The sequence below is a fragment of the Geotrypetes seraphini genome, chromosome 9, assembly GCF_902459505.1.
Source record: "Geotrypetes seraphini chromosome 9, aGeoSer1.1, whole genome shotgun sequence".
NCBI lineage: Eukaryota > Metazoa > Chordata > Amphibia > Gymnophiona > Dermophiidae > Geotrypetes > Geotrypetes seraphini.
Window position 1 is genome coordinate 25,521,631 of NC_047092.1, and position 25,434 is coordinate 25,547,064.

A 25,434-nucleotide genomic window follows, 5' to 3' on the forward strand; every position below is an offset into this window, starting at 1 on the left:
GGAGGGATCTCCTGTCCACCACTGGACCATCAGGTCTCACAGCAGGTCCAACAGAGGCCTGTAACAGGTTCAGGAGGGGGGGCAGGTCAGCGCTGACCCGAATATAAACTGAAACCCCCAATTTTGGGCCCCAAAATTTTGGTTTATATTGAGTATATACAGTATTAAGAAATGGAAAACAAATAATAAAATAAAATGACATACCATCCCATCAGCAATTGTCCTGTTCACAAGACTTTCATATCTTTCTAGCTGCTTTTCAAAAAGCTGTGCAATTGCTCTATGAACAAGTTCATACTGCTCCTACAGAAAGAATGTCAAAAGGAAATGATCATTGGTAAAGATTCTAGAGGTGAGCCACAGTCAATTATCTATACCAAAGCATTCTCCTGAGCACTTTACCTTAGTTTGTACTGCAGAATGCCTTTGTGTTCTCATATCTTGGATTAAATTAAATACGTTGAATTCTTCAGGTATTTTCTAAAATGATATAAATTGGACATGGAAGATGAACAAACTAAGCCATGGGCACTGAATTTGGACTTAGTGCTATTTGTTATGTAATTTACTAGATAAAATTACTTAGAAAACGGAACATGTCTAGTGAAAAGGCAACTATGTGCTTCCAACAGAATGAATCTGCAGAAGAGAAATTCTGAATACAAAATCTGCTAATTTCTAGGAAACTTAGGGAATGCAAATTCATGCTACAGATTGTGAATCAATAAAAAATCTCTTATTAGAACCAATTCCTACACAAAGGCTCTCTTAAGATTCCACAGCTTCATCACCTCCCCCTAAAACCCCTTAGATTTGGATTTAGCTCATGCCCTTTTCACTAGCAGCTAAAAGAGTATTACATTCAGGGGGGAATAGGTATTTTAATCTGAAAGCTAAAACAGAATTGAAGAAATATCTGAATATTTACAAACAATGGCTTAGCAAGGGTAAGAGACAGCTGGGGCAGTGGCGTGTTCCCCCACCCCACCTCTTCTCTGCCCCCTGCTGCACGTGTACCTTTCCCCACCTTTAACTCTTCACTGGCAAGAGCAGCATCTCTAACCTGCTGCCCACGCCAGCCTCGGCTCTCCCTCTGATGTCACTTCCTGGTCCCACATGAAACATGCCATCTTAAATTGAATTCTCTTCTTTACTGAAGAGTCGGTCTAACTCAATTAACAAAGGAGTGGTTGTCTCAAACTTCCCTATCCGCAAGATCAGTCTCGCTGCTGTATTTTGCAGCAGCTGTAACTTCTGATGCAAGTTCTCAGATAAACCACTAAATAAGGAATTGCAATAATCAAGGCAGTAAAGAAGAACAGCCTGCACAACACTCCAAAACTTTGAAGAATTTAATACTGAACGTACAGCTCTCAATTGCCTCATATGAGAAAAAAATTCTTCGAACCAGTTTGAGTCAACATCCCAGATTCAATTATCATAGATTCTCCTGTCAGGATTAACTCCTTACCAGAAGTTTATCATAATCCCCAAACCACAGAACCTTCATCTTTGTTTAATTTCAATAAAACTGACATTTTATTTACTCAATTTTCTATACTGTTCTCCTAGGGGAGCTCAGAACGGTTTACACTAATTTATTCAGGTACTCAAGCATGTTTCCTTATCTGTCCCAGTGGGCTCACAATCTATCTAATATACCTGGGGCAATGGGGGGATTAAGTGACTTGCCCAGGGTCATAAGGAGCAGCGTGGGTTTGAACCCACAACCTCAGGGTGCTGAAGCTGTAGCTTTAACCACTGTGAAAAACTCTCAATCTGGGCCCATAGATGCAGATCTTCAAACATGTTCTTCAAAAAAACAAAGGTTATCTTCAAAACCATCCTTCACACAACACAGCAGAAAAATATCAGCATAGGAGTACTGTAAATGGATACTTTCGATCAGGAGAATACACTACCCAATGATCTCAATCATTGGACAAGAAGGGGGACAACGGTAAGCTCCCAGGACTGCAATCTACAGGGGTCCCTTTTTATTTCATATGTTTTATTCTGCAAAAATTCAGTGAACCATTTAAATACCACATCCTGTATGCTAAATTTGCTCAGTCTATATAAAAGTAGCACATGATCAACAGCATCAAAAGCAGGTGAAATATCAAACTGCAAAAGTATAGACTGACAACCCTTACTTAAAGAGTCCTGACTGTTGAATAAGTTATGCCAGTTCTCTTTGAACAGGCACAAACAAAAGCAGACTCATTCGAGTCAGATTCTCAAAATGGCCACCATGACCCCCTAGTCTCACGGTACTACCGCTAGGGTAAGCCTTCCCTGACCTATTTTACCACAAAACTGCCACAAGGCAAAATCTGGAGAGGAGTGGGAGGCATGTGCTGGAGATTCCTATGAAGACATGTAGATGGGGCTTTGGGCTGGGAAGAAGCCTCCTGAGTTTTGCTGTTTGGAGTAGGGGAAGGGAGCTAGAATATGATAGTGGGTGGGGGAGAACTGGGAACTTAGACCATGGAGGATCAGCACAGGGAGGTAGACTTGGAATGTGATTGGATGGTACGGATTCAGCAGAAGGAATCAAATGAGAGGGGGAATGTGTATGTGGGGACCACTGAAACAATATTTGTAAGAATTACCATATTTTTCGCTCCCTAAAATGCACTTTTTTTACACCCAAAAGTGGGTGGAAATCTCGGTGCATCGTTCCCCGACCCAATTCACTAAACTGCTGCCCAATCATTCTTCGCTCCGATCCTCCCATGCAAATTAGTAAAACCCCATGCAAAATAGCCAAGCAATTGATTCACTAACAATTGCTTAACTATTTTGAATCGGATTTTACTATCATAAAACCCGACCGCTGCAGATCTGTCGGTAACTGAGATACCAACAGGTCTGTCGGCTTTTTGATAGATCTGCCTGTCTATTTTGTCCATGGCACAGATATTTTGCGTGTGTTACACACGAGCATACTGTAGAAGATGTCAATCACAGCTTTTCAGCTCCTCCTTCTCCTTGGTCACATGATGCACTGGGACAGGGCCTAAGGCCGGAATTGCATCACGGGCTGGGCAGAGGAGAGGAGCAGGAGGACTTTGCGGTTCCTCCTGCTCCTGAAGACTTGAGGGAGGCCAATGGAGCAGGAGGGGCTGAGCACCCCTCCTGCTCCCGTTTTCAGGTACAGGGAAGGGGGACAGGGCCAGGGCGTTCACCCATGTCCAGTGGCAGAAGGGAGTCAGCATCCCTCCTGCCATAATTTTGATGCATTGAAGGCGGGTCTACCCCATCTTGCCTGATTAACACATAAAGATGGTCTGAGAGACAACCTCCAGGTAATGTAATAGCACTCTTCTGATGGTCAAAACTTTTAAGCCCCTGTATTTTTTTTTTTTTTTTAGTGAAATGCAGGCAATCTAACTTCTTGGCCGAGATGGAGCGCCAAAACAACCTTCAGCAGAAAGAAGGGAACCATATGCAAGATCACACCTGCTTCCATGATCCAGAGAAATGGTTCTCTACATGACAGGGCTTGCAATTATGAAACTCTCCTGGCAAAAGTAATTGCCACCCAGACGACTGCTTTTACCATCAGATCCATAAGGGAAACATCCTGTAAGGGCTCATATGTAAAACTATAAAGGTTCCAGGATGGAAATTGTTCTTGAATCACATTGATAGCATGACTGGATTTTATGTTGTAAGTGTGACACCAGTCTATTAATTAACTTTGTCCTTACTTGGTGTTAATGAATGACACTCATCTAACTGCTTGTTGATGAAGAATTTAAAAACAAGGCAAGAGTAAAGCAGGATATTTCTTCAAGAACACAGGTCTCAAAAAGGACTCTTACAACTCATTGTAGAAATTACACAACAAACACACTTTTCATGACTTACTGCAGAGTTAACAAGGATACTACCAACTAAGCTCATCTCTGCCTCAGCATGAGAAAGATGTGCAGAGGATAATAATAAAAGTGACTGAGGCTTATAGTCTAATTAATTTAAAGTACCCATATTGTTACCCCAGTGCAACTGGATACATTTTGAAAAGTGGAAAGGAATGGAGAGAACTGTTGGATGGGATGTGGAAATAGATTAGATAGATAGAGAGATGGTGGAACTATGGAAGGAACTATGGTGGAACTTTATTCAGCCTGGGTATTGTCACTAATGTCTCAAATACTTTGTAAAATAGGTAGAACCCACAATGGAATGCACACATCTCAACAGTCCTATGGAAGAGATGGACGAGGGGGAGGATAGACTATGCTAACAGGGGTTCACAACAGCACACTTGATTCCAGCTACCACCTGGAAACAGCACATCTCAGCAGACTGGAAGCTTATGGTAAAGATAGCAAGCAGTATGAAATGTATAAGACAGAAGCTCAAGAACTACCAGATGGGTCTCTGAAGGGGTGGAAAAGTTTTCAGCTGCTGCTGTCAGATACCTATACCCACTATAATCTTCCCCAACCCTGAAATGTCCTGTCTAAATTAGATTGTAAGCTCTTCTGAGAAGGGACTGTCTATTGTGTGCTAGAATGTATACAGCTGCGTACACCTTTCAGCGCTATAGTAATAGTAGCAGAGGCAGAATAATTCTTGAGTGAAGCTAATTTGTTCTCTTTTTTGTGTCTGGTGATAATCTGGAGTGGTGGGGGTAGGAGAATGGGGGGGTTGTGGTATCTACTATGTGTATGGAGGGAGAGGTGCCCCATATGCACATGCTCTGAGTTTTCTTGTGCTTTGAAATTGTTGATCATGTGTTCTCAGTTTCTCTTAATAAAAAATTCTGGCTAAAAATAAAGTTCCAAAAAAAACTAAAAAAAAAAGAGAAAACTAAAAAAACTAAAAAATAAAGTACCCACATTGTTTCTGCAAGGCCTTTTGCTTTGAAAATTAGTTTGCAGCAATTCCTCCTAGTGCAAAATACTAAAACACTGTATGCAAGCATCAAGGCAGGTGCAAATTAAGTAGGAAACCAACCAAATTTCAGCATCGGTTACCGAAACTGGCCCCAAATCCTTTTTATGCCTGGTTTCAGCAAAAAGGTTATTTTAATTAAGCTAGTATTATCATATGATATAGTATTATTTGGAACGATTTTATTACCCAAAAAACCAATTAATGCAAATCAAAACAAATTGCTCCTCATCATGACAGGAGTAGCCATGCAATTGATAATGAAAAACTGGAAAAGTTGGGATAACTTAAATTATAGTTTCTGGTGGGAATCCCTATGCCAGATTTATAAGTTTGAAAATATTAATTCTTTACGGTTGGGACATCATAGTAAATTTAAGGAAATTTGGGGCCGTTAAAAAATATTGTAAGATATGAATATGAACTATTATCATTATTATTACTACTATTATTTCCCAGTGTTTCATGAATGAACATTATACATATCCAGTTGGAGGGGGGGATAAAATAGTTTTATATTTTATTGTTGGAATAGAGTGCAATATGGTACGTTATTTGAATGTTCATGTGTTTGCACTTTATATTTGATGTCAAAATTGAATAAAGAATTAAAAAAAAAAAAATTAAGCTATGTTTTCAGTTTCAGCCTAAAATAACCAGGAGTTTTTAGTGAAAGCAGAAAATTTTTGCCTTGTCCCATTTGCCTCTCTCCCTTCCCATGAACAGGAGTTGTTTCTCCTCCTAAAGCTCCCTTTCCCAAGTGCCTCTCCCCCTCACCCCTTAAAGCCCCCTGGACCTATCTTACAATCTCTGATGGTCTATGGGTATTTGTTGGAGCAGATAGGGTCCCCAGTTACTTCTGCCTATTCCGACTCTGCTTTCAAAATGGCTGCTACAATTGGGGCATCACTCCTGCCCCGACTAGGGATTGTAAATTAGTCCCTAAGGTATTTGGGGAGGAGGGCTACTCTTTATTTATATATATGCTGTTATGACCTTGCCCAATAGTGTATATGGTAAATAGAGTCTATAAATTTGGGATGATGAGCTCTTCCAATATTAGCCTCTCTGTGGATTTATGATGATATCAGCTGTCATTCTAAGTGTGACACAAAAAGTCAAGTCACTGTAAAAGTACCGTGGCTTTTAGTTTCAGTTTTTATTAGCTGCAGTACTTGTGTGGAGAGACTATTTGTCTTCGAGGTAAAATACCATCTTTCATTATTTAAATTAAATTCTGGCTCAGATACTGTAGGTTTAGCAGAGGGATGCAGACGAAAGCTCTGACAATCCTTGTCAGCCCTCACTAGTCCACATTCACACAACTATTTCGGTTTCGGCAGAAAGCCTTCAGACAGTTGCAGTGGCAGTTTTGGTCAAATCTAAGAAAAGTAGCTTCGGTCAGCCTCTAAAGCTATATGCAAAATTTACATAGGCAGTCAAGAAGATTGTACAATAAAATTATTTTACGAACAGATAAAAATATGCATGCTAATATTGTGCACACAGTTTTATCCATGGAGAAGGAAAGCACAATTAACCTATGAATTTACTCACATAAATCACTATTATCCCCTCAGCCTGAGACTGAAATGCCTGCCCATTCCCAATTAAAAGAAAAAAAAATTAAATAAAAAACACACACACACTCATACACAGGAGGTACAAGAAAGCCAAAAATAACTGATGTGAGCCAATGTTTCTATGGCAGCAGAGTCAGACTACAAGAACTTTATTCTTGTGTATCAGAGTCATGATCTGTATCTCACAAATACTTATTCTGCCTGGGCCAGAGAACTGAAAATGGAGTGCTTACTGCAAAATTCAGCTGCTTTCCAGCCCTTAAGCTATTAACATACTTGTGGCATAATACTTTCTTATTTCAGTAGTCTTAAACCTCTTAATTTGTCCAGAAGTGACTACACCCATCTATGGGAATAGGAATGAGCTTGTTTGTGCTGTAAAGGTCAACTGCATTTCCAACTCTTCCCCAGTTTGATGATTTCTGGCTCCAGCAGATGACTATAGAACATTCAATACAAATATAATAAGCACAGACAAAACTTCTTGAGATATAGAAAATCATTCATAAAGTTCTCCAAATCTAAGTAGGACTTTTAAATTAAGGCAAGCCACTGAGAAGCAAAGTTGCTTACCTGTAATTGGTGTTCTTCATGAGCAGTGGAATTAAAATCAGTCACACATGTGGGTGATGTCATCAGATAGTGTCAACAAAAGAATTATTTTCGAGCTAGAGCCAAGACAGACTGCTCATGTGCAGCCCAACACCTCATTACCTCAGCCATGTAAGAATTTAAAGAAAGACATTTCTGAAGAAGGAAGGTAGGAAAGTCTGTGTGAATGATTTATCCTGCTGCCCATGGAGATCACTTGTCATAAGCAAGCAATTTTACTTTCTCTATAGCAAGCAGGGTGAATCTGTCACATATGCAAGGACTCCTACAGCTGAGGGTTGTCTTGAAGTTCCTCTAAGACTGTGTTTTGTTTTTTTTAATTGTGTATGGCATTTCCCGTGCAGGAAAACTAGGGACCTCCCTCCCCTTCAGATTCACTGAGCTCTGGAACAACCTTACCTCCCCCCTCCGGATCCTGAGCTCTCTCCAACTCTTACGCAAACATCTGACCTGGCTTTTTTCAAAAATGTAATACCTACCCCATCTCTGGCATCCTAAGCCCCCCAAATATCCTTCTCACTATACCCTTTAACCTCATTGGAGTTCCTTTCTCTCTCAACTCTTGTAAACCTTGCCGAGCTCTATGATTGTGGAGATGATGCGGTATATAAACCTAAGGTTTAGTTTAGTTTAGTATGTTTGGTTGTAATCTACCTTGTTAAAAGAAGGAATATAAACTATAAACCATAAACTAATAGAAGCTTGGTGGAAAAAAGCTGAACAAAACAGATGAAAGATAGAATCCAATAAATAGTAAGATAAACATATGTATGTAATTTCAAGCAGCAAGATAGGTTGTAGTGTGTATAGGTTACCTTTCAGTGACTCTTTAGGTGACAGATCAAAATTATGCAGAACTGGGGAAGCTTCCTTCCAGAAAACTGTATGGCTATGATTTTTGTATCAATAGTATTAATGCCAAGTGTCTGAGCAGAGACACTGACTTTGCTGCTGGGGCCTAGATACTACTGCGTGGTTTAGTTGGCACCACAGATTGTGCTGGGACATACTGTACCTACATCTGTTCTTAACTGAGATGCCAAGAAGGGGACCTTGAAATCTGTTTGTTCAACTCCCTGTCAATAACTCTCTATCCAACACTGGAATAGAAGGGGACAAGACCCTTTGGGTGACTAAAGGGTCACTATCTATGGCAAAATTAAATATAGAAAAATTGGATCCAACCCTGTCAATAGAAGGGGACAAGACCCTTTGGGTGACTAAAGGGTCACTATCTATGGCAAAAAAATATAAAAAATTGGATCCAACCCTGTCAATAGAAGGGGACAAGACCCTTTGGGTGACTAAAGGGTCACTATCTATGGCAAAAAAAAATATAAAAAATTGGATCTCTAGGGACTGATACAATGAAGCTCCCAGACAGGAAGGTGAGCTCATCTCCTGGCAACACCATTTAGGAAGGTGAACACCAACACCAATAGAAAATAGTTGTGAGGCTTCAAAGCCTTAGTTCAGTTCTTGGTGTTGGAGTCTCTTGGGATCTAAATTTAAGGCCAAGGAATCTCTTAAGGTGCAAAACTGCAAGCATGACAATGTTTACTGCTACTTGGCCTGTGTCTCAATTTCAGCAATGAGAATAAGGTTTCCTCAGCATACATTGACATCTAGTGAAGCTCTTGGGTCCCTCAATGTTGATGGGTTTGATACTGGTGAAAGTGTACCAGACTTTGACTTGACAAATAAAATATCCTGTAGCCTAAGCCTTTAAAGCTTGATGGCCCTGGGCAACATGCAAACAGATAACAGAACCAAGAACGCTGTATGCTAAGTCCTAAACACGTGCACTTTTTGTGATGTCTGATTACAGACATCTTGAAATTTAGTAAACGAAATGCTTGAAGTCACTAGATTTCTTTTCTACCACCAAAATGAAAATCTAGATGTAGATGTGATCAAAACTCAATTCAGCCAGATAAAAAAGGGACCATGTAAACCTGTTAGACTGCAAGCCAAGCAGAGGAGGACAAAGTTCAGGATCTACCAACTGTATTGAAAATGCACCAAGACCGTGATAAAAAAGTATCATAAGGATATTTACCAGGCTCAGAAAAGGTTAGAAGCAGCTGACTGAGGCGGCCTGATCGAGAAAAGAAAAATCTTTACTGTGGTATTACTTGGGAGAACTGTGTCGACTTGTCACTGCAGATGAAGAGCAGAGGGGATTCAATGAGGTAGCGTGTGTGCATGCATGGCAAGAAAAGGATTTTATGTTTTTCTAGAATTCTCTGGGAAACCAACCACATCCCCCAAATGTGTAGCCAATCTGGCTTCTCAGAGAATTGATACAAGTTAAAAAATGTCATCACAGCTTAGAAATACATAAAAGTACAAGTTAAATAGTTTCCATTGCAGACATACTAATTATATTCTAGAAACACTCAAAAACTAACGGGAAGTTCAGTCATTTATATGAGCAATGACAACCCAATACAGCATTTTATCAAATCTTCCTTACCCCAGCTTTCAGTAAATTCCACGTATAGTCTATGGCACATATGGCTCCTGTTCTTCCACATCCTGCACTATGGATATAAAGAGTAAGGAAGTGAAATCTGTTCCATTAAAATCATCACTGACTTTTTTTTTGCTAATTAATGCTAAAAGCTTCCTAATATAGCTAAATCTGAAATAAGATCCCTCTTATTACACCCATTATTGAGAATGAACTACACCATTTCTTCTATTCACTAGCATGACGAAGTCCAGTGGTCATACAAGATGCCTACTTTGCATGAAGGAAATCTATATGATTATACAATTATGAAGCATCTCCAAAAGGGTATATTCTAAATGTATGGTACAAGGGACATTCTCTTGACTGTCATGCAACAGGTTCATTAAAGATGCAGATTCTCAACTTTAGAAATAATTTGAATGTAAACTTGAAAAAGCAGGCTATAACTTTTATAAGAAAAGAAATTTAGTACCTGCAATGTATACAAATTGGAACATCCTCATGTTCCTGGTAATCTCTCATCAAGCTGATCATGTCCAGGATAGAATCAAAAGATGATGGGACATCATGATCAGGCCAATTCATGTAATGAAACTGATGAATTCTACGGGATTCCTAAGCAAAGTAAGGCTACAGTAAGCATTTCCTAAAGAAAAATAATTTTATACTGAAAGTGGAGAAAAAGTATTACATGCTGGTCCATTGTATTCTATTGTAAACTGTTTCATAGCTTTTTGAAGAAATGACATAGCAAGTTACCACATCCATTAAAACCCTAGCCAAACTCACACACTCCTACCTCCAATATCCACCCATGCAGATACCCCTCAATTTTGACAAATACCCCCTCCCCCTCGATCCCATCTTACATTTTTCCATTTGAGGTCCATTCAGTCTTAACTGTGTTACTGCTAAGTGCAGTGGCGAGGAAGGGGGTGGGAAGTAAATACTCAACATGTAAGCTTTGCAAATGGCCTGGAAACAACTACAACCACTGGTCTAAGAGAAATACAACATGGATTTTAGATACTTACATTTTGGAACTCAAGTAATAGCGTTCTAATAAAGTAATCTGTTCTGGCTTGTTCAGCTTCCTAAATAAAAGAAAACATCAGTTTTAGGAATAAAGTACTAATAATCCAAACATGCAATAGATAAAAGCATTCAACAGATGTGCTATGAACAAAGAAAATATCTGGTAATCCAAATGAATTTTTTTGTTTGGGGGAGGGAAGAGCAGTCCCCTCCTGTCCTTCCTCCCACCCCTCCCGATTAGAGGTCCTTATATTATGGTACGCTAACCAATTTAGTGCGTGTTAAATGCTAAGATGCTCAAAGGAATATAATGGATGTCTTCGCAATTAACGCATGCTAAATCGGTTAGTGCACCTTAATAAAAGGACCCCTTAGTTAGAAACAACCTCCACTAGGGTTCCAGTACTACAAAATTATGGTTTAGCAAAATGGGCTAGGAAGCAGTCAACAAGTGCTCAACGCTACTCAAAAGGGTCCAGAGAAGAGCAACTAAGATGGTTAAGGGGCTGGAGGAGTTGTCGGACAGCGAAAGATTGCAGAAATTGGGCCTCTTCTCCCTCGAACAGAGGAGATTGAGAGGGGACATGATCGAAACATTCAAGGTACTGAAGGGAATAGACTTAGTAGATAAGAGCAGGTTGTTCACCCTCTCCAAGGTAGGGAGAACGAGAGGGCACTCTCTAAAATTGAAAGGGGATAGATTCTGTACGAACATTAGGAAGTTCTTCTTCACCCAGAGAGTGATAGAGAACTGGAACGCTCTTCTGGAGTCTGTCATAGGGGAAAACACCCTCCAGGGATTCAAGACAATGTTAGACAAGTCCCTGCTGAACCGAAACGTACGCAGGTAGGGCTAATCTCAGTTAGGGCACTGGTCTTTGACCTAAGGGCCTCCGCGTGAGCGGACTGCTGGGCATGATGGACCACTGGTCTGACCCAGCAGCAGCAATTCTTATGTTCTTATGTTAATTCTTTTTTCCACTGATGTCCATTGTGACCTTGGGCAAATAATTTTATTTGGTTCAGGAACTCATTTAAATGGCAGGAAGTAGCTATACCTATAAAATTCTTTGTAACATACCATGATACAGGGAAAATTAACTTTCATTTACTACCCAGGATATTTGAAGCATGTTTCACTTAAACAATAGTTCATCTTATTTCATTTGATATGTCCCTGTTAACAGAGTACCATCACAGTGGTTTACATTACAATAAAATACAGTAGACTGTTTACCAGCACCCATAAGGATTGATAATGTCAGATAAATGTAGTTTCTGGTTGCTTGAGAGTTACTATTAAAAATAGGCCTAGATGTCACAAGATTATGGCGGTATAGAAAAAATAAAGTTGTTATTATTAATACTATACCCCATACTATGGCATATCATAAACTGTTCCAGACAAAGTATTGGACATGTGGTGGTAGGGAAAGCGTGGGCATCCTCAGGTGTGGCGTGCTGAGTTTACATTTAAATTTCTGACAGAAATTGATTTTATTTTCATTTTTGTTAAAGTATTACAATATTTCTTTGATTTTTTTTTTCTGGTTGCTTGAGTTCCGGTCAACAGAGAGAGTCTACTGCATAATAAAATCAGAATGGAAAAGTTACAATTTCAATCAAAAGAATAGATCAGAATAGCAGCTGTTAGAAGTCCATTTGTCCACATTTGCTAACCCAAATGCCAAAAGATGTGTAGGACTTCATAATCTGTAAAACCAGCTGTGAGCCACAGGAGCAGCAAGATAATGAAGTGGTAGGCTACAGTCACCCCAAGTTTACTAATAGTCTCTTGGATATGATCAGTAGACTGCAATAAAAACCTAGTATGATTTTTCTTCTAAATATTTGAACTTAGTTTCTTAACTTTTCCTCAAATGGTGACTTGTACTCAAGAGATCTATTTTATAGATTTTTGAAGGAAGTGTTTAAGCTTCTAAAGATAGTAATTTTATGCAACAGAGGCAACCCTATGTGCCTCCTACTTCTCCTGAGGCAGCCTGAGAAACAAGGAGAATATTCTGCGACATATGTATTCCTGATAGTCTGGACATGACAGAACTTTATCTTAGAGAGATCTATGGATGAGATTGCTGCCAGGTATACCCTATTAGTTTATTTCATTTTCCTCAAAATAAATATGCCTCATTATGTTTTCATTTTAGATCTCCAGGAATTCTTTCCTAGTGGGAGACTGTTAATATTTCCAGATGTTTCTAGATAAACAGAAAGTAGGAGAAATTAATAGTTTCTTGTTTGCATTATTCTGTTTGAAAGATCTACATATTCTATAAAAATTAATTTGGGGGGGATGCTGGGAGCATCAAGGATAGACACACAGGATTCTGTGCTTCCTGGGCTCATTATTTGTTGATAAGATATATTTTATTATTTTCCTTTAGTTAATTATGAACAGCCGTCTTCCTCTAGTATTGGGTCAAGGCTCCTTATGTTTGTAAGCTGGATTTATACATTTATTTATCTTATGTTTATTTGTGGTGAAAAGCATTTATTTTATCAAATAAATTGTTATATAAATAATGTAAAAGCTTTAATACTTTTTTTTTTTTAAAGCCTAGTAATTTCCTAGAACTTATTCAGAACTATCTTCAAGCTCTGTTTAGAGATACTCTTATCAAGAGAGTGGCAACATCTTGAATTATTTCAAACACACGAAATATGGTTCAGTTTATAATAATGACAGAAGTAAAGGTAAAGAGGATGGGACTTCTAGAAACATAGAAATAGACGGCAGATAAGGGCCACGGCCCATCAAGTCTGCCCACTCCAATGACACTCCCTATCTATCTTTGCGGATAGATCCCACATGTTTGTCCCATTTGGCCTTAAAATCTGGCACGCTTCTGGCCTCAATAACCTTAAGTGGAAGACTATTCCAGCGATCAACCACCCTTTCGGTGAAGAAGAACTTCCTAGTGTCACTGTGCAGTTTCCCGCACCTGATTTTCCACTGATGCCCCCTTGTTGCCGCGGGACCCTTGAAAAGAAGATATCCTCTTCCACCTCGATGTGACCTGTGAGGTACTTGAATGTCTCGATCATATTTCCCCTCTCTCTACGTTCCTCGAGTAAGTAGAGCTGCAACTTCCCTAACCGCTCCTCGTATGGGAGCTCCTTGAGTCCCGAGACCATCCTGGTGGCCATTCTCTGGACCGATTCCAGTCTCAGCACATCCTTGCGGTAATGTGGCTTCCAAAATTGCACACAGTACTCCAGGTGCGGTCTCACCATGGATCTATACAGTGGCATACCACTTTTTCTATGTGGTTTACACAATCAAAGTGGTTTACATATTTACAGCACAGTAATTAAGAATATAGAGTTTGAACTGACAGATACCTATATTTAAATCCCCTATCCACTAGCATGCTATACTTGACCTTAAGCAACTCACCTGAAGTCACAGTTCAAGTTTTGGGCAGGAAAACTAAATACATTAAGCCAACAATTTTGCATCTTATACCCAATATCTTGATTTCCTGCCACTTTTAGAAGGGAAAATTCCACAGAGGAAAATAGTTGACTTTTCTTTCCCTATTCTTAAATATAATCCTTCCAGGAAAATGCCCAGTACACTTTACACAGCTATTAATCTAATATTTAATGTTCTGCTTTTTTTTGCTCGTGCAAGATTTACAAAAAAGTGGACTACAAATCAAAATATAAAATCAGAAATATCCAATTTCATCAACTCTGCACCTCATTCTAACTCTTTAAAGAGCCAAGTTTTCAAAGTCTTTCTAAAATATAATTAATGTGGCCTTTAAGCTCATATGGCAAATTATTGCAAAGTTCTGGGACCCTTTCTGAAAGGGAATCTATTCTGTGCTTTATCTTTTTAAATTACTTTAGGGCTATTTGAAAAGTAATGAGGTTGCTTCTGTTTTTCTTTCCAAGAAGTAGACGTGGCAATGCTCTGCTGGTTCTTGTGAAGCTCATACATCAACATTTCTGGATCTGCAGTTGGGAATGCCCTAGTCTTCAGTGCTGGATCATAGTGAAAGGAAGAACTTTGTATGTTTCGTCATGGCAAATGAGAAAGACGTGTCTGTGAGAGTACGCCAGAGGTGTGTAATTGAATTTTGTGTTAAAACTTTGAAAAAGCGGTAATGAAACTCTTGAAATGTTATGGCAAGCATATGGTGGTGAAACAATTAGCTATGCTGTGTACTCTCATAGTAAGCCCAAGAAGGGGACCTCCGAGCTCTAAAGTCACGCAGAAAAATAGAAAACAAATGGCAAAAATACCCCAAAATAATAAAGCCGGGCAAATCAGAACACACCTTCTAAGTTTGCTTGCAGAAGGAAAAACTGAAGAGGGAGCTGTTCTCCAGTGCAAAAGGGGAGGAGTTGGAAGATTTGAGTGACACCCTTCTGCAAAGTTCGTGACTAGGGGAAAGGAACAGCTATAGTACAGAATCCTATGTCTTTGCAACAGAATTGGCCTTTATCTGCAGTCATGTTTCACAAGACTCGGTGGCCTAGTGGTCTCTTCAGGGGGCAGGAAATAACAACCCATCACCTTTCCTGTTCGGTGCAACTGCTGGCTTGAAATAGCTGCCAAGACTGCCCTGGAAGTCTTGGCAGCCATTTTGAGACTGGCACCGGCATAAGCAAGAGCAATCTCAAAAAGGCTGCCAGGACCTCCCACAGTGATCTTGCAAGGCTGTCACAGGAAGTCTCAACAGCCATTTTAAATTGGCAACTGCACTGAGCAGGAAAGTGAAGCTCTTTTCTGCCCCCAAAGAGACCACTAGACCACCAGGGCTTGTTAAGGCACACTGATGCTTGGGGGACAATGGAGAAGATTGCTGCGAAGCAACCCACAAGGACCTGTCATTTGCCGAGGTGGGGGGGGGGGGGGCAGTTGCCTTCCACTGGGGACACAATGAGAAGGCAGAAAAACAGTCTAAGGGTTCTAAGGGTGAAGACTGCGAGCAAAACAACACTATCAAAAGCAAAATAATCAATAATAAATATTAGTGATGTGGGTAACCTCAGTGTGGAGGATCAGCGAAAGGAGAATTTCTCCAGCGCTTCACAATACAAGGCAAAGGCAAGTAAGCCCCTACCTGCACACCATCATCGGTTACCTCACGTGTGCATAAATCAAAATAAGTGATAACAGTGAGTATCTAATAATTCATAGGTGTGAATAAATCGCAGAAATCACTCTGGGAACCCCCCCAGCCAACTCCCCCAAAGAGATAGAAAAATAAAGCAGCCGACATCTTTAAAAAGTCTTCATAGTTCTTACTGTGAAGGCATGGGGACCATAGAAATCCAATGCCTCGATGCCAGGTTCAACCAAGCCCAGTTTCGGGAGCTTAGTGTCCTTTCATCAGGAACCCATAGATGAAAAATACCGATAACATAACTTCGAGCCGGCTGGGAGGAAGGCGGAACTGGCAGAGTGAAGCGCAGAAGCGCTTAAAAACCAAGCAAAAGCAACGTCATGAAAAACCAGCCAATCAACATGAAGGAAAGAGGAGCCACACATTAAACAATCGTGTTCCACTCAATACAGTCATTTAGTCCATAAGGTTGTACGGCCTGAAGATGAAAAATCCCAAACTGTTCTCTAAGCTGTATGTAGGCCGTCTTGTTCCCCCTGAAGTGCTCCGGGAACAGGCACATTTCAATTTTGGCTTTAGTTCTGGCCAAAACTGGGTTGCAGATCAATTTCAGCCAGAATCAAAACGACCAGTTTCAATCAGGCACTCTTCAAACTGCAAGAAATTCAGTCTCCTAAGTATCTTCATACAAATGAATGAAATTTAAAGCAAAGACATTAGCATCTACAATAAAGTTAATTAAAAACCTTTGCCTGCATGAAGCACAAAAGTTTTCAATCATCTCATGTTAGTTTTGATTTGGATTCCCAGACATAGCACAAAATCAGAAATACTCTAATTGAGCACAACAGGTTTAAGTGACACAAGCCAATATTAATAGAGAAATTTAAGAAAACAAGCGAACAATGTGCCAAGCCAGATTACCTCACAAAAAACGCAAATCAGTACATGTACCAAACTGCTACTGCCATATTATTCACAAGTAAATCCTACTTTTCACTCATCTTTCTTTTGGATCTCCTTCAAGTCTAAACACTTGAATTAGTTGGTTTAATAGAATTGGTTCAAATCTCTTGCTGTTTATACAAGTTCTTTTAATGATATCTTCTGAATATCAGTATTCAATCTGTGCTCCATCAGATGAGGTGGACTGTTGAACAGCATCACCTCAGCAATTCACTCATTATAAAAACGATTTCATGCAGTAGACAGAACAAACAGGCCTGTTGTCATGGAATAGACACAAACAGGCAACCATCCTGACTTACCACCAGGGAATCAGTATGAAAAAACAGAAAGCTGTTTATCTGCAACCTAAAAACTAGAGACACATTTCAGAAATTTCAGTTCTCTTATTTACAAATTTTTTTAAAAGCACTAGTTTTCAGAATTTTGCTCTAGGTATAGAACCTCACTAACACTGCATAATTCTACAGAACTCCAACCCTTCCTTCCTCCTTCCAACCATATATATTATATGAAAAGGTGACAGACTACTCTAGGGTTCATTAAATAACATATTCATAGTCTTCTTACATATTCATAAGTTACTAGTCTGTTGTAGGATTGACAGTCTAAGTCAATTACTTACACAAGAAATTCGAAATGGTCCAAAAGACAAAGGTTCTTCTCCATATGGGGGACAGTATCGTTCACATTTTTTCTATCAAAAACAATTATTCTGAATTAATTCTTGACCTCTTCTTTCAGAAGTTTATATACAAAGGTGAATACATAAAGAATACCAACTATGCCAAAGAATCTTGTATGTTAGAAATACATCATCAAGTACGTTAAAACATTATCAAGTGGCATTAATAACTAGCAAATGTGCCATAAATTTACTGTCACTTTAAATTAATCCAAATAGTAAAACAGTGCATTGGCTAAATAAAATAAAGTCTGTTTTGGTTTTAAAACCAAAATTTCCCCAGCTTTTCCTACCCAAAGATATTTTACAGTAGCAATATCCCAATCTGGAATCTGCATAAAAATGAACTGGAGGGACCACGTGATGCTTTGAGCTGCGGCAGACGCACGCTGCCTGAGCTCCCGGGCCCCGAGTCCTAACTTGCCCTGTTACCGGCAGAAAGTGGAGCGCGGGAGACCCGCGATTAGCAGCGCGAACAGGTCTCCTGCATGGAGAAATTTTTATCTTCACCTGCGCAGCCGATGTCGACCCGCCTGCACAAAAAGGATCGCGGAAGACCACAGAGCAGCGGAGACAAAATGGCGCCGGGCACCCAGGCTCCAGCGCTTCAACAAATAGCGCCCGATCGCTGACTGCGATCACCCAAGCTGTAACAGCGGCAATGCAGCCAAGTCTGGATAAATTATCTGAGCAGCTGTCAAAAATGGAAAATCTGCTGACAGAAACGACTACCAGAACTACTGCCTTGGAGACCAGAGTGTCAGGACTGGAGGACTTGCAAAACACTCAGGCAGCTACTCTTTTGGAATTACAAGCCCTGACCCAGAGGCAAGCAGAGCGCTTGGAGGACCTGGAAAATCGCTCACGAAGGTCCAATCTGCGCTTTCTGGGTATCCAGGAAACGGTAGCGGGCCCAAAGCTGCTCCAAGTCCTGGAGGTATGGCTAACAAAAACTTTTTCCTTACCCGAGGGATTGGGGCCTATCCGTCTTGAACGGGCACACCGTCTGGGCAGGGAACAGGCTCGAGAGGCACAGCCCCGAATGGTCATAGCCAAACTCCTGAATTATAATCATAAAGTGGAAATTCTACGCAAATATAAACAAATTCGGGAGACTTTACAATTCGAAGAGTCGGAGGTCCGCATATTCCAGGATTACTCAGCAGCCCTAACTGAGCGCAGGAAACAGTTTTACCCGATATGTGCCTCCTTGGCGGAGAAAAAAGTACGTTTCTTGTTCTTGTACCCGGCCACTTTACGCCTCTATCATCTGGGGCAATGGCATGTCTTTGACGCAGCTGCAGAAGCTACTCTCTATGTGAACACCCACGTGCTTACCCAGACTGATTTGACCTGAAACAGAGCAGGACTGGAGTGTATACCTACTACAAGCTGATTATCGAATTCTGGAGCCGGGTATATGGGAAGTTTTAGCCCTTATCCGTGGGGCTTCAGGATTACATGTTATGATCACTTTAGCCAATACCCAGGAGTTGAGTTGGCGCTCCTGCGTTTGTTAAGTTATGACTGTTCCTGGGAAAATGTGTTGTGGTCAAGTTGTTTTTTTATATATGCTATGCTTGTACTGGGCTAACACGGTATACTTGTTATCCTTGCAATATTGGGGACTCGGGGCCTGAAGTGGCATTGTCTCGTGATCTTTCACACCTTTGGGACTGCCTTGCGTCGGACCCTTAGTTGTGACTTCGACACAATGTGTACGGGGGATAGGCAGGGCAGGGAGGGAGAAGGGGGAGGGAATAGAATGGGGGGAGTCTGATGCTATTGTACTGCTATAAATATACTATATGGAAGTTAGAGAGTGCAGGTGTTGAAGCTTCAGCGAGCTTCTTGCCAGATAACAAAATAACTGTATGGAGGGCACTCGGGCAGGCCCTGAGTGCTTTCTGGCTGCCCTGGGTATGGCTGGGAACTTGGGGTGGTTTCCTTTTCCATCCTTTACATTTGTTGCTGATATTGGCCCTGCTTACACTGCATGGCTAGTACTCTGCGAATAGCTTCGTGGAATGTGTCTGGCATCACTTCCCCTATTAAACGAACCAAAATTTTATCACAGCTAAAACGAAACAAAGTAGATATCGCCTGTCTGCAGGAAACCCGGTTGATGGACTTAGAACATCGAAAGTTAAGGAGGTCCTGGGTGGACGCGGTATATGCAGCCTCATCTCCACAGAAACGAGCGGGGGTAGCAATATTGATCCGTAAGTCCTTACCATACACAGCGAGAGTAGTTGCAACTGATACACAGGGCAGATATGTGTTGTTACAGTTGACGGTAGGTACATAATCTTTTTATCTTTTGAATATCTATGCACCTAATACGTATGATCACGCCTTCTTTGAGGGCATCACAGCATTGCTTCTAGAACGCATTCCCGATCCGGTCTATTTAGCTGGAGATTTCAATCAAGTTCTGGACCCGACCTGTGATCGCTCTGGGCCGGGACAAAACATGCGCATGTCACAATCTAGAGGCATACCTTACCTCTGTGCCACTCTGGATTTAGTTGACCCCTGGAGGCTTTTACACACCACAGAACGGGATTACACCCATCGCTCCAGGGCGCATAATACCCAATCTAGAATAGATTATATTCTTACCACGAGTAGGGCATTCCTCAATGTGGACGCGGCGGTTATAGGTCCGGCAGTCATTTCAGACCACGCGTTGATCTGGATTGACGTGAACGTGGGCTTTGGCATTCGGGGACCCGTACGATGGCGCTTCCCTAGTTATCTATATTCAGATGCCATTTTAAAAAATATTTAACAACTAAATGGGAAGACTTTTTGACATTTAATGGGCAACACTGTGATAACCCAACGTTGTTCTGGAGTACAGCTAAGGTGGTGCTCAGAGGTGATTGTATAGCATATGTTATAGCGCGGAATCGCCGGTTGTCTCGGGGCATCCTTTGGCTAGAAAAGGAATTGGCGACCGCTAAGCGTAGATATACACAATTCCCGTCACGAGCATCGAGGGAACGCTTGATCTCTGTTGAAGCGACCCTTAATTCTTATATCCATGAACGTACGGTTAAAATGCTTTTGTACCACAAACACCGCTACCATCGCTATGGCAATCGCGCTGGGAAATTATTAGCACGATTGATTACACAGGCTCGAGGTCATCGTTATGTACTGGGCATGAGGGATGATAAGGGACATCTACAGCATTCCACAGCACACATTGCGCAGATTTTTAGGGCCCACTTCCAGAAGATTTATGGTCGCCGGGACTCGGGAGCAGCTCCACTCATTAGGGATTATTTGGCAGATTCTGGCTTATTGCCGCTCACTGACCCCGAAGTTGAGTCTCTTAACGCAGCCATCACTCCTAAAGAATTATCCCAAGCTATTAAACATCAAAGGAATTTCTCGGCTCCGGGGCCAGATGGCTTTACAGCAGAATTTTATAAACTTTTAGTGGAGCAGCTAAGTCCCTTCCTTAGGAACTACTACTCGCAGGTTACCCTGGATGAACACTTTCCCGATGGGGCGAATGAGGCTTTGATTACTTTGATCCTGAAGCCAGGCAAAGAGAGTACTGCTCCTGAGTCCTACCGACCTATCTCTTTGTTAAATGTAGACATAAAAATTTTATCCAAAATATTGGCTGATAGACTAGCCACTCTTCTCCCGAAAATTATCGCCTCTACACAGGTGGGCTTTGTACAGGGTAGGCAGGCGGTTCACAATGTTCAAAAGGCACTCTTGTCCTTCGCTCATACCCAATCTCATGACACCCTGATGCTATTACTCAGTTGGATGCTGCTCAAGCTTTTGACCAAGTTAATTGGACATTTCTCTTTGAAGTTTTGCACTTTCTGGGCATTTCGGGCTGGTATGCCACAGCGTTACACACGTTATACTCCGCACCGCGGGCGAGACTACTTGTTAATGACACTATCACGGATCCTATATTAATTGAAAGGGGCACCCGGCAGGGATGTCCTTTGTCCCCTCTGTTGTTTTTATTGTACTTGGAACCATTCCTTCGTACTGTCTCTCTGGATCCTGATATAGTGGGGGTGGACTTCGGGGATCACGCCTTAAAGGTGTTGGCCTTTGCTGATGACCTCTTGTTTATGCTTACTAACCCCTATCACTCCATCAGGCACCTTCTAAATTCCCTTAACGAATTCAGATTTTATTCGGGCTTCACCTTAAATTATCAGAAATCTGTCGCTTTAGCTAGCCCGGTGACATTACAGCAGACATGGAGGGGCCAGTTTCCTTTTACTTGGGCTGAGCACGCGATTCGTTACTTGGGTGTTTGGATCCCTCGAGATCTCCAGACTCTTTATGACCGTAATATTTCCCCACTGCTCCAGGACACTTTACGGTATCTAAAAAACTGGTCCACTTTTCCCCTATCAGTAGCGGGCCGGATGGCTCTTTTTAATATGGTGCTCTTTCCCAAATGGTTATATCGTTTTCAGGTCCTGCACTTGCTTTTGTCTTATTCTCATAAAGCACGTTTAATCAAAGGTTTACAATGTTTTCTGTGGGGAGGTAAGCAACCCCGCATGCAATACATTAGAATGTGCTTACCTAGGGATAAAGGGGGTTATGGCTTATTAAATGTACATTGGTATGCTGTGGCTTGTCAGATGAGACATATTAATGATTGGTTTAGGGGGACGTCTGACTTTACTGCGACATCACTGGAGTTGTCTTTGCTGGACCCGTTCCATGTGAGTTATTTCTTGCATGTGGCGGATCCGCGGCTTCGTCCTTTGGTGTCCAAGTATCCGATATTTGCCCCGGCTCGCCGAGCATGGAAGTGGGTTTGCAAGGTTGCTAAATTGTCTTCCGAGGTTTCCTTATACTTACCTATCCAGGGAAATGGAGCCTTTCAACCTGGACTACAACAAACAACCTTTCAGAGGTGAGGAGTGCAAGGCCTTCAATATCTACTGCACTTATTCTCGGAGGAGGGGAGACTGGCAACTTTTGCTGACTTACGTCGGACCTTTTCTTTACAACCTACGGACTTTTTTGCATATTACCAAATCCGACATCATGTCCAGTCTCTTCCGGCACAACATCTTGAGGAAGACAGCAGGGAGGCACTCTCCGAACTCTTTAGCCTATCTGCACAACAACGGATTCCACTTTGATTTCATATAGTGGGGATCCGGGATGGTCATTCTGGCCCCAATTTGAACATTTTAGCAGACACCTGGGCTGAGGATTTGCACTGCACGCTAGCGGCGCAACAGCTACAGAGGACACAGAAGCACATTCAGAGGGTGTCTCCTAATATTACCCACTGGAAAATGCAGTTGAAAATTGTTCTGCGACTTTATATCCCGCCGGAACGGGCAGCCCGGATGGGGATAACTACAACTCACTCTTGCCCGAAATGTGCCCCAAGCTCACGCCTCATTGGGGCATATGCTCTGGACTTGCCCCAACATTCAACAGTTCTGGCAACATTTAGGGCACTATATTGCGCAGCTTTGGAAGAGGCGTTGGCTTCCACAACCGAGAGCTTTATTTGGACACTACAATATAGCCGCGCCCACGCCTAAGGGAATGTCAGCTTTTGTCACTCGAGTGCTTTTGATGGGGAAGAAAGTAATTCTTATTAACTGGCTGTCCCGAGACCCACCTTCCTAAGCACAATGGAGAGCGTTGATGCTTGGTCATGCGACGCTGGAACGCAGATTGGTGGGAGATTTGGATAGTGGACCAGGCCGCAAATATTTTCAGACCTGGGAGTGTTTCTGGCAGGACCTTAGACTCTTGAATTGTTAAGACTCTCTTTACCTCTTTGTTTTGCTAGCAGCATTGGACTCTTTTGGGGGGGAGGGATGGGAGGGGAGGGTGAGTTTACACTGTTGTTATTGGGACATGTATACAACTGATATTTGTCTGTTTTCGTTAGAATAATAAAAAAACATTTGAACATAAAATGAACTGGAGACAAACAATGGCATCAATGGTTTTATCTTTGTGCATGCAAGGACCAAGCACATTGCGCAAGCACCAACAGCATTAAATTGTATTTTATATACCAACAACAGACACACCTTACTTAAATAAAGTGCTGACTGAGTCGCTGAAATCTCTCCATGTCCAAATCTGTTCTTATATCCACCATATATACTCAAATATAAGCTGAGATTTTTGGGCCAAAAAAAAAAAAAAGGCCGTCTCAGCTTATATTCAGGTAAGCGCCCACTTGCCTCCCTCCCGGACCTGTTGCAGGCCTCCACAGATCCTGCCATAAAACCTGGTGGGCCGAGACAGGATGGATCCCTCCTGTCCTGGCCGATTGTCTTCCTCTACCTCCCTCCCGCCTCCTCCGCGTACCTTTTACAATCCCTTGTGGTCCCATGGGGAACCAGAACAGAAGCGGCCTTCCCACGCTCCTGCCCCGTAGAGAGCTGCTAGTGATTGGCTGCCATGAGTTCTCATGATGCCTGCGAGAACTCAAAGCAGCCAATCACTAGCAGGAGCGTGGGAAGGCCGCTCCTGCTCTGATTCACTGCTGGACCAGCAGCCAATCACTAGCAGGAGCGTGGGAAGGCCGCTCCTGCTCTGATTAACTGCTGGACCACCATGGATTGTAAAAGGTACATGAAGGAGGCGGGAGAGAGTAAAAGAAGGCATAGTCGGTCCTCCTGTCTCGGCCCACCAGGGATTTTAAAGGTATATGGGGGAGACAGAAGGTTGGGTATACATTTTTCAAGTTGGCTGGGATAAGAGGCAGGAGAGGATCCCTCCTGTCGTGGCCCACCAGTCTTAAGCAGGCTCAGCAGAGGCCTGCAAGGCATAGAGAGGGAGGGAGGGAGAGGGGACAGGGTGCAGAGGAGGGGGCAGAATGCCAATCCTGGCAGGGCAGGAAGAGAGGGAGGACAGGGTGCACAGCCAGGGAGAGAGTGGGGCTGAGTGCCGAGACGGGCAGGGTACTTGAATATTAACCCCCGGTTTATATTCAAGTAAACCTTTGTTCCTACTTTTTGGGAGGGGGGAAATTACCTCAGTTTATATTTGGGTTGGCTTATATTTGAGTATATACAGTATACCCCAGCTACCAAAGGCTTCCAAATTGGAGTTTTCTGTTCTTTATTAGAACCCTAACTATAACATAAATGATAGAAATGCACATGTAGCTTTTGTATCATGGATGTTGCAGGGCATAGATGGTAACTGAAAAGAAATCCAAGGAAACTAAAGACTGTAAGAGGAGGAATTGTGCTCAGAGAATGACATCCAGATACAAACAAACCACAGGACATACAAAACCTAGGTGTCAAACATCAGCAAATACAGCTAGTTTTTTTAGAATAAGAACTGCACAATAATCTATCTCAACTGTTAACAAATTATAGTAGCTGTTTCAAGTTTCAAGTTTATTAAGTCTTGATGAATCGCCTATAAATTTGCTAGGCGATGTACAATAAAAATAACATGTATTAATAAATGAAACAAGTACAATATTAAAAATGACATAAAAAACAAATTTGTTGTGTAGACAAGAAACATACTTTGCAAACTACTCAAAAAAACCTATATTCACAATAATGTGAGGGTAAAACATACAAGACATGTGAGGATAAATAGGGAAATAGTTACAATTTTGATAGAGGAGAGGAATAAACATAAAAGGAAAAAACAAAAGGTGGGTAAAAGATGGCTGTTATTTTTTTTTTTTTTTGTTTTTTTTGTTTTTAAAAAAAGAGAAAAACCGAAAATGTAAATAAGAATGTCAAATTTTTACTGCTCATAATAACCATACGCATCTTTGAAAAGAAAAGTTTTTAGCATTTTTTTAAATTGAGTTAGGTCTTTTAGTTCTCTGATGTGTTGGAGTAGAAGATTCCATGATTGAGGGGCATTAACTGAGAACATATCCTGTCTTCTGGTTCCTATCATTTTAATAGAAGGAACTGTAAGAAGATTAGTTGAAGAAGAACGAAGTGAGCGTGTCGTACTATAAGGAATAAGCCATCTGTTAATGAATTGGGGTTCGTTGTAATTTAAGGCTTTGAACACTAAAAGCAACAATTTAAAAGTGAATCTATGGCTTATAGGAAG

At 41.4% G+C, this 25,434-nt stretch overlaps 1 protein-coding gene across 7 annotated transcripts in view; it reads right to left on the reverse strand.

Annotated features, from left to right (window-relative positions):
• PTPN12 (protein tyrosine phosphatase non-receptor type 12) overlaps positions 1 to 25,434 on the reverse strand; it is a 179,321-nt gene that overhangs the window by 95,547 nt on the left and 58,340 nt on the right. For 6 of the 7 annotated variants that reach the window (XR_004540573.1, XM_033957666.1, XM_033957662.1 and 3 more), the window contains exons 6-11: positions 17,305 to 17,376; positions 10,614 to 10,673; positions 10,052 to 10,194; positions 9,580 to 9,646; positions 403 to 480; positions 205 to 303 (exon numbers count right to left, since the gene is read on the reverse strand). Coding sequence is in view for 6 of the 7 variants with exons in the window: in XM_033957666.1 (XP_033813557.1) it covers positions 205 to 303; positions 403 to 480; positions 9,580 to 9,646; positions 10,052 to 10,194; positions 10,614 to 10,673; positions 17,305 to 17,376 (519 nt within the window). In the remaining variant the exon portion in view is untranslated. The remainder of the gene's footprint in view (positions 1 to 204; positions 304 to 402; positions 481 to 9,579; positions 9,647 to 10,051; positions 10,195 to 10,613; positions 10,674 to 17,304; positions 17,377 to 25,434) is intronic. The other variant, XM_033957664.1, reaches the window with a different exon arrangement.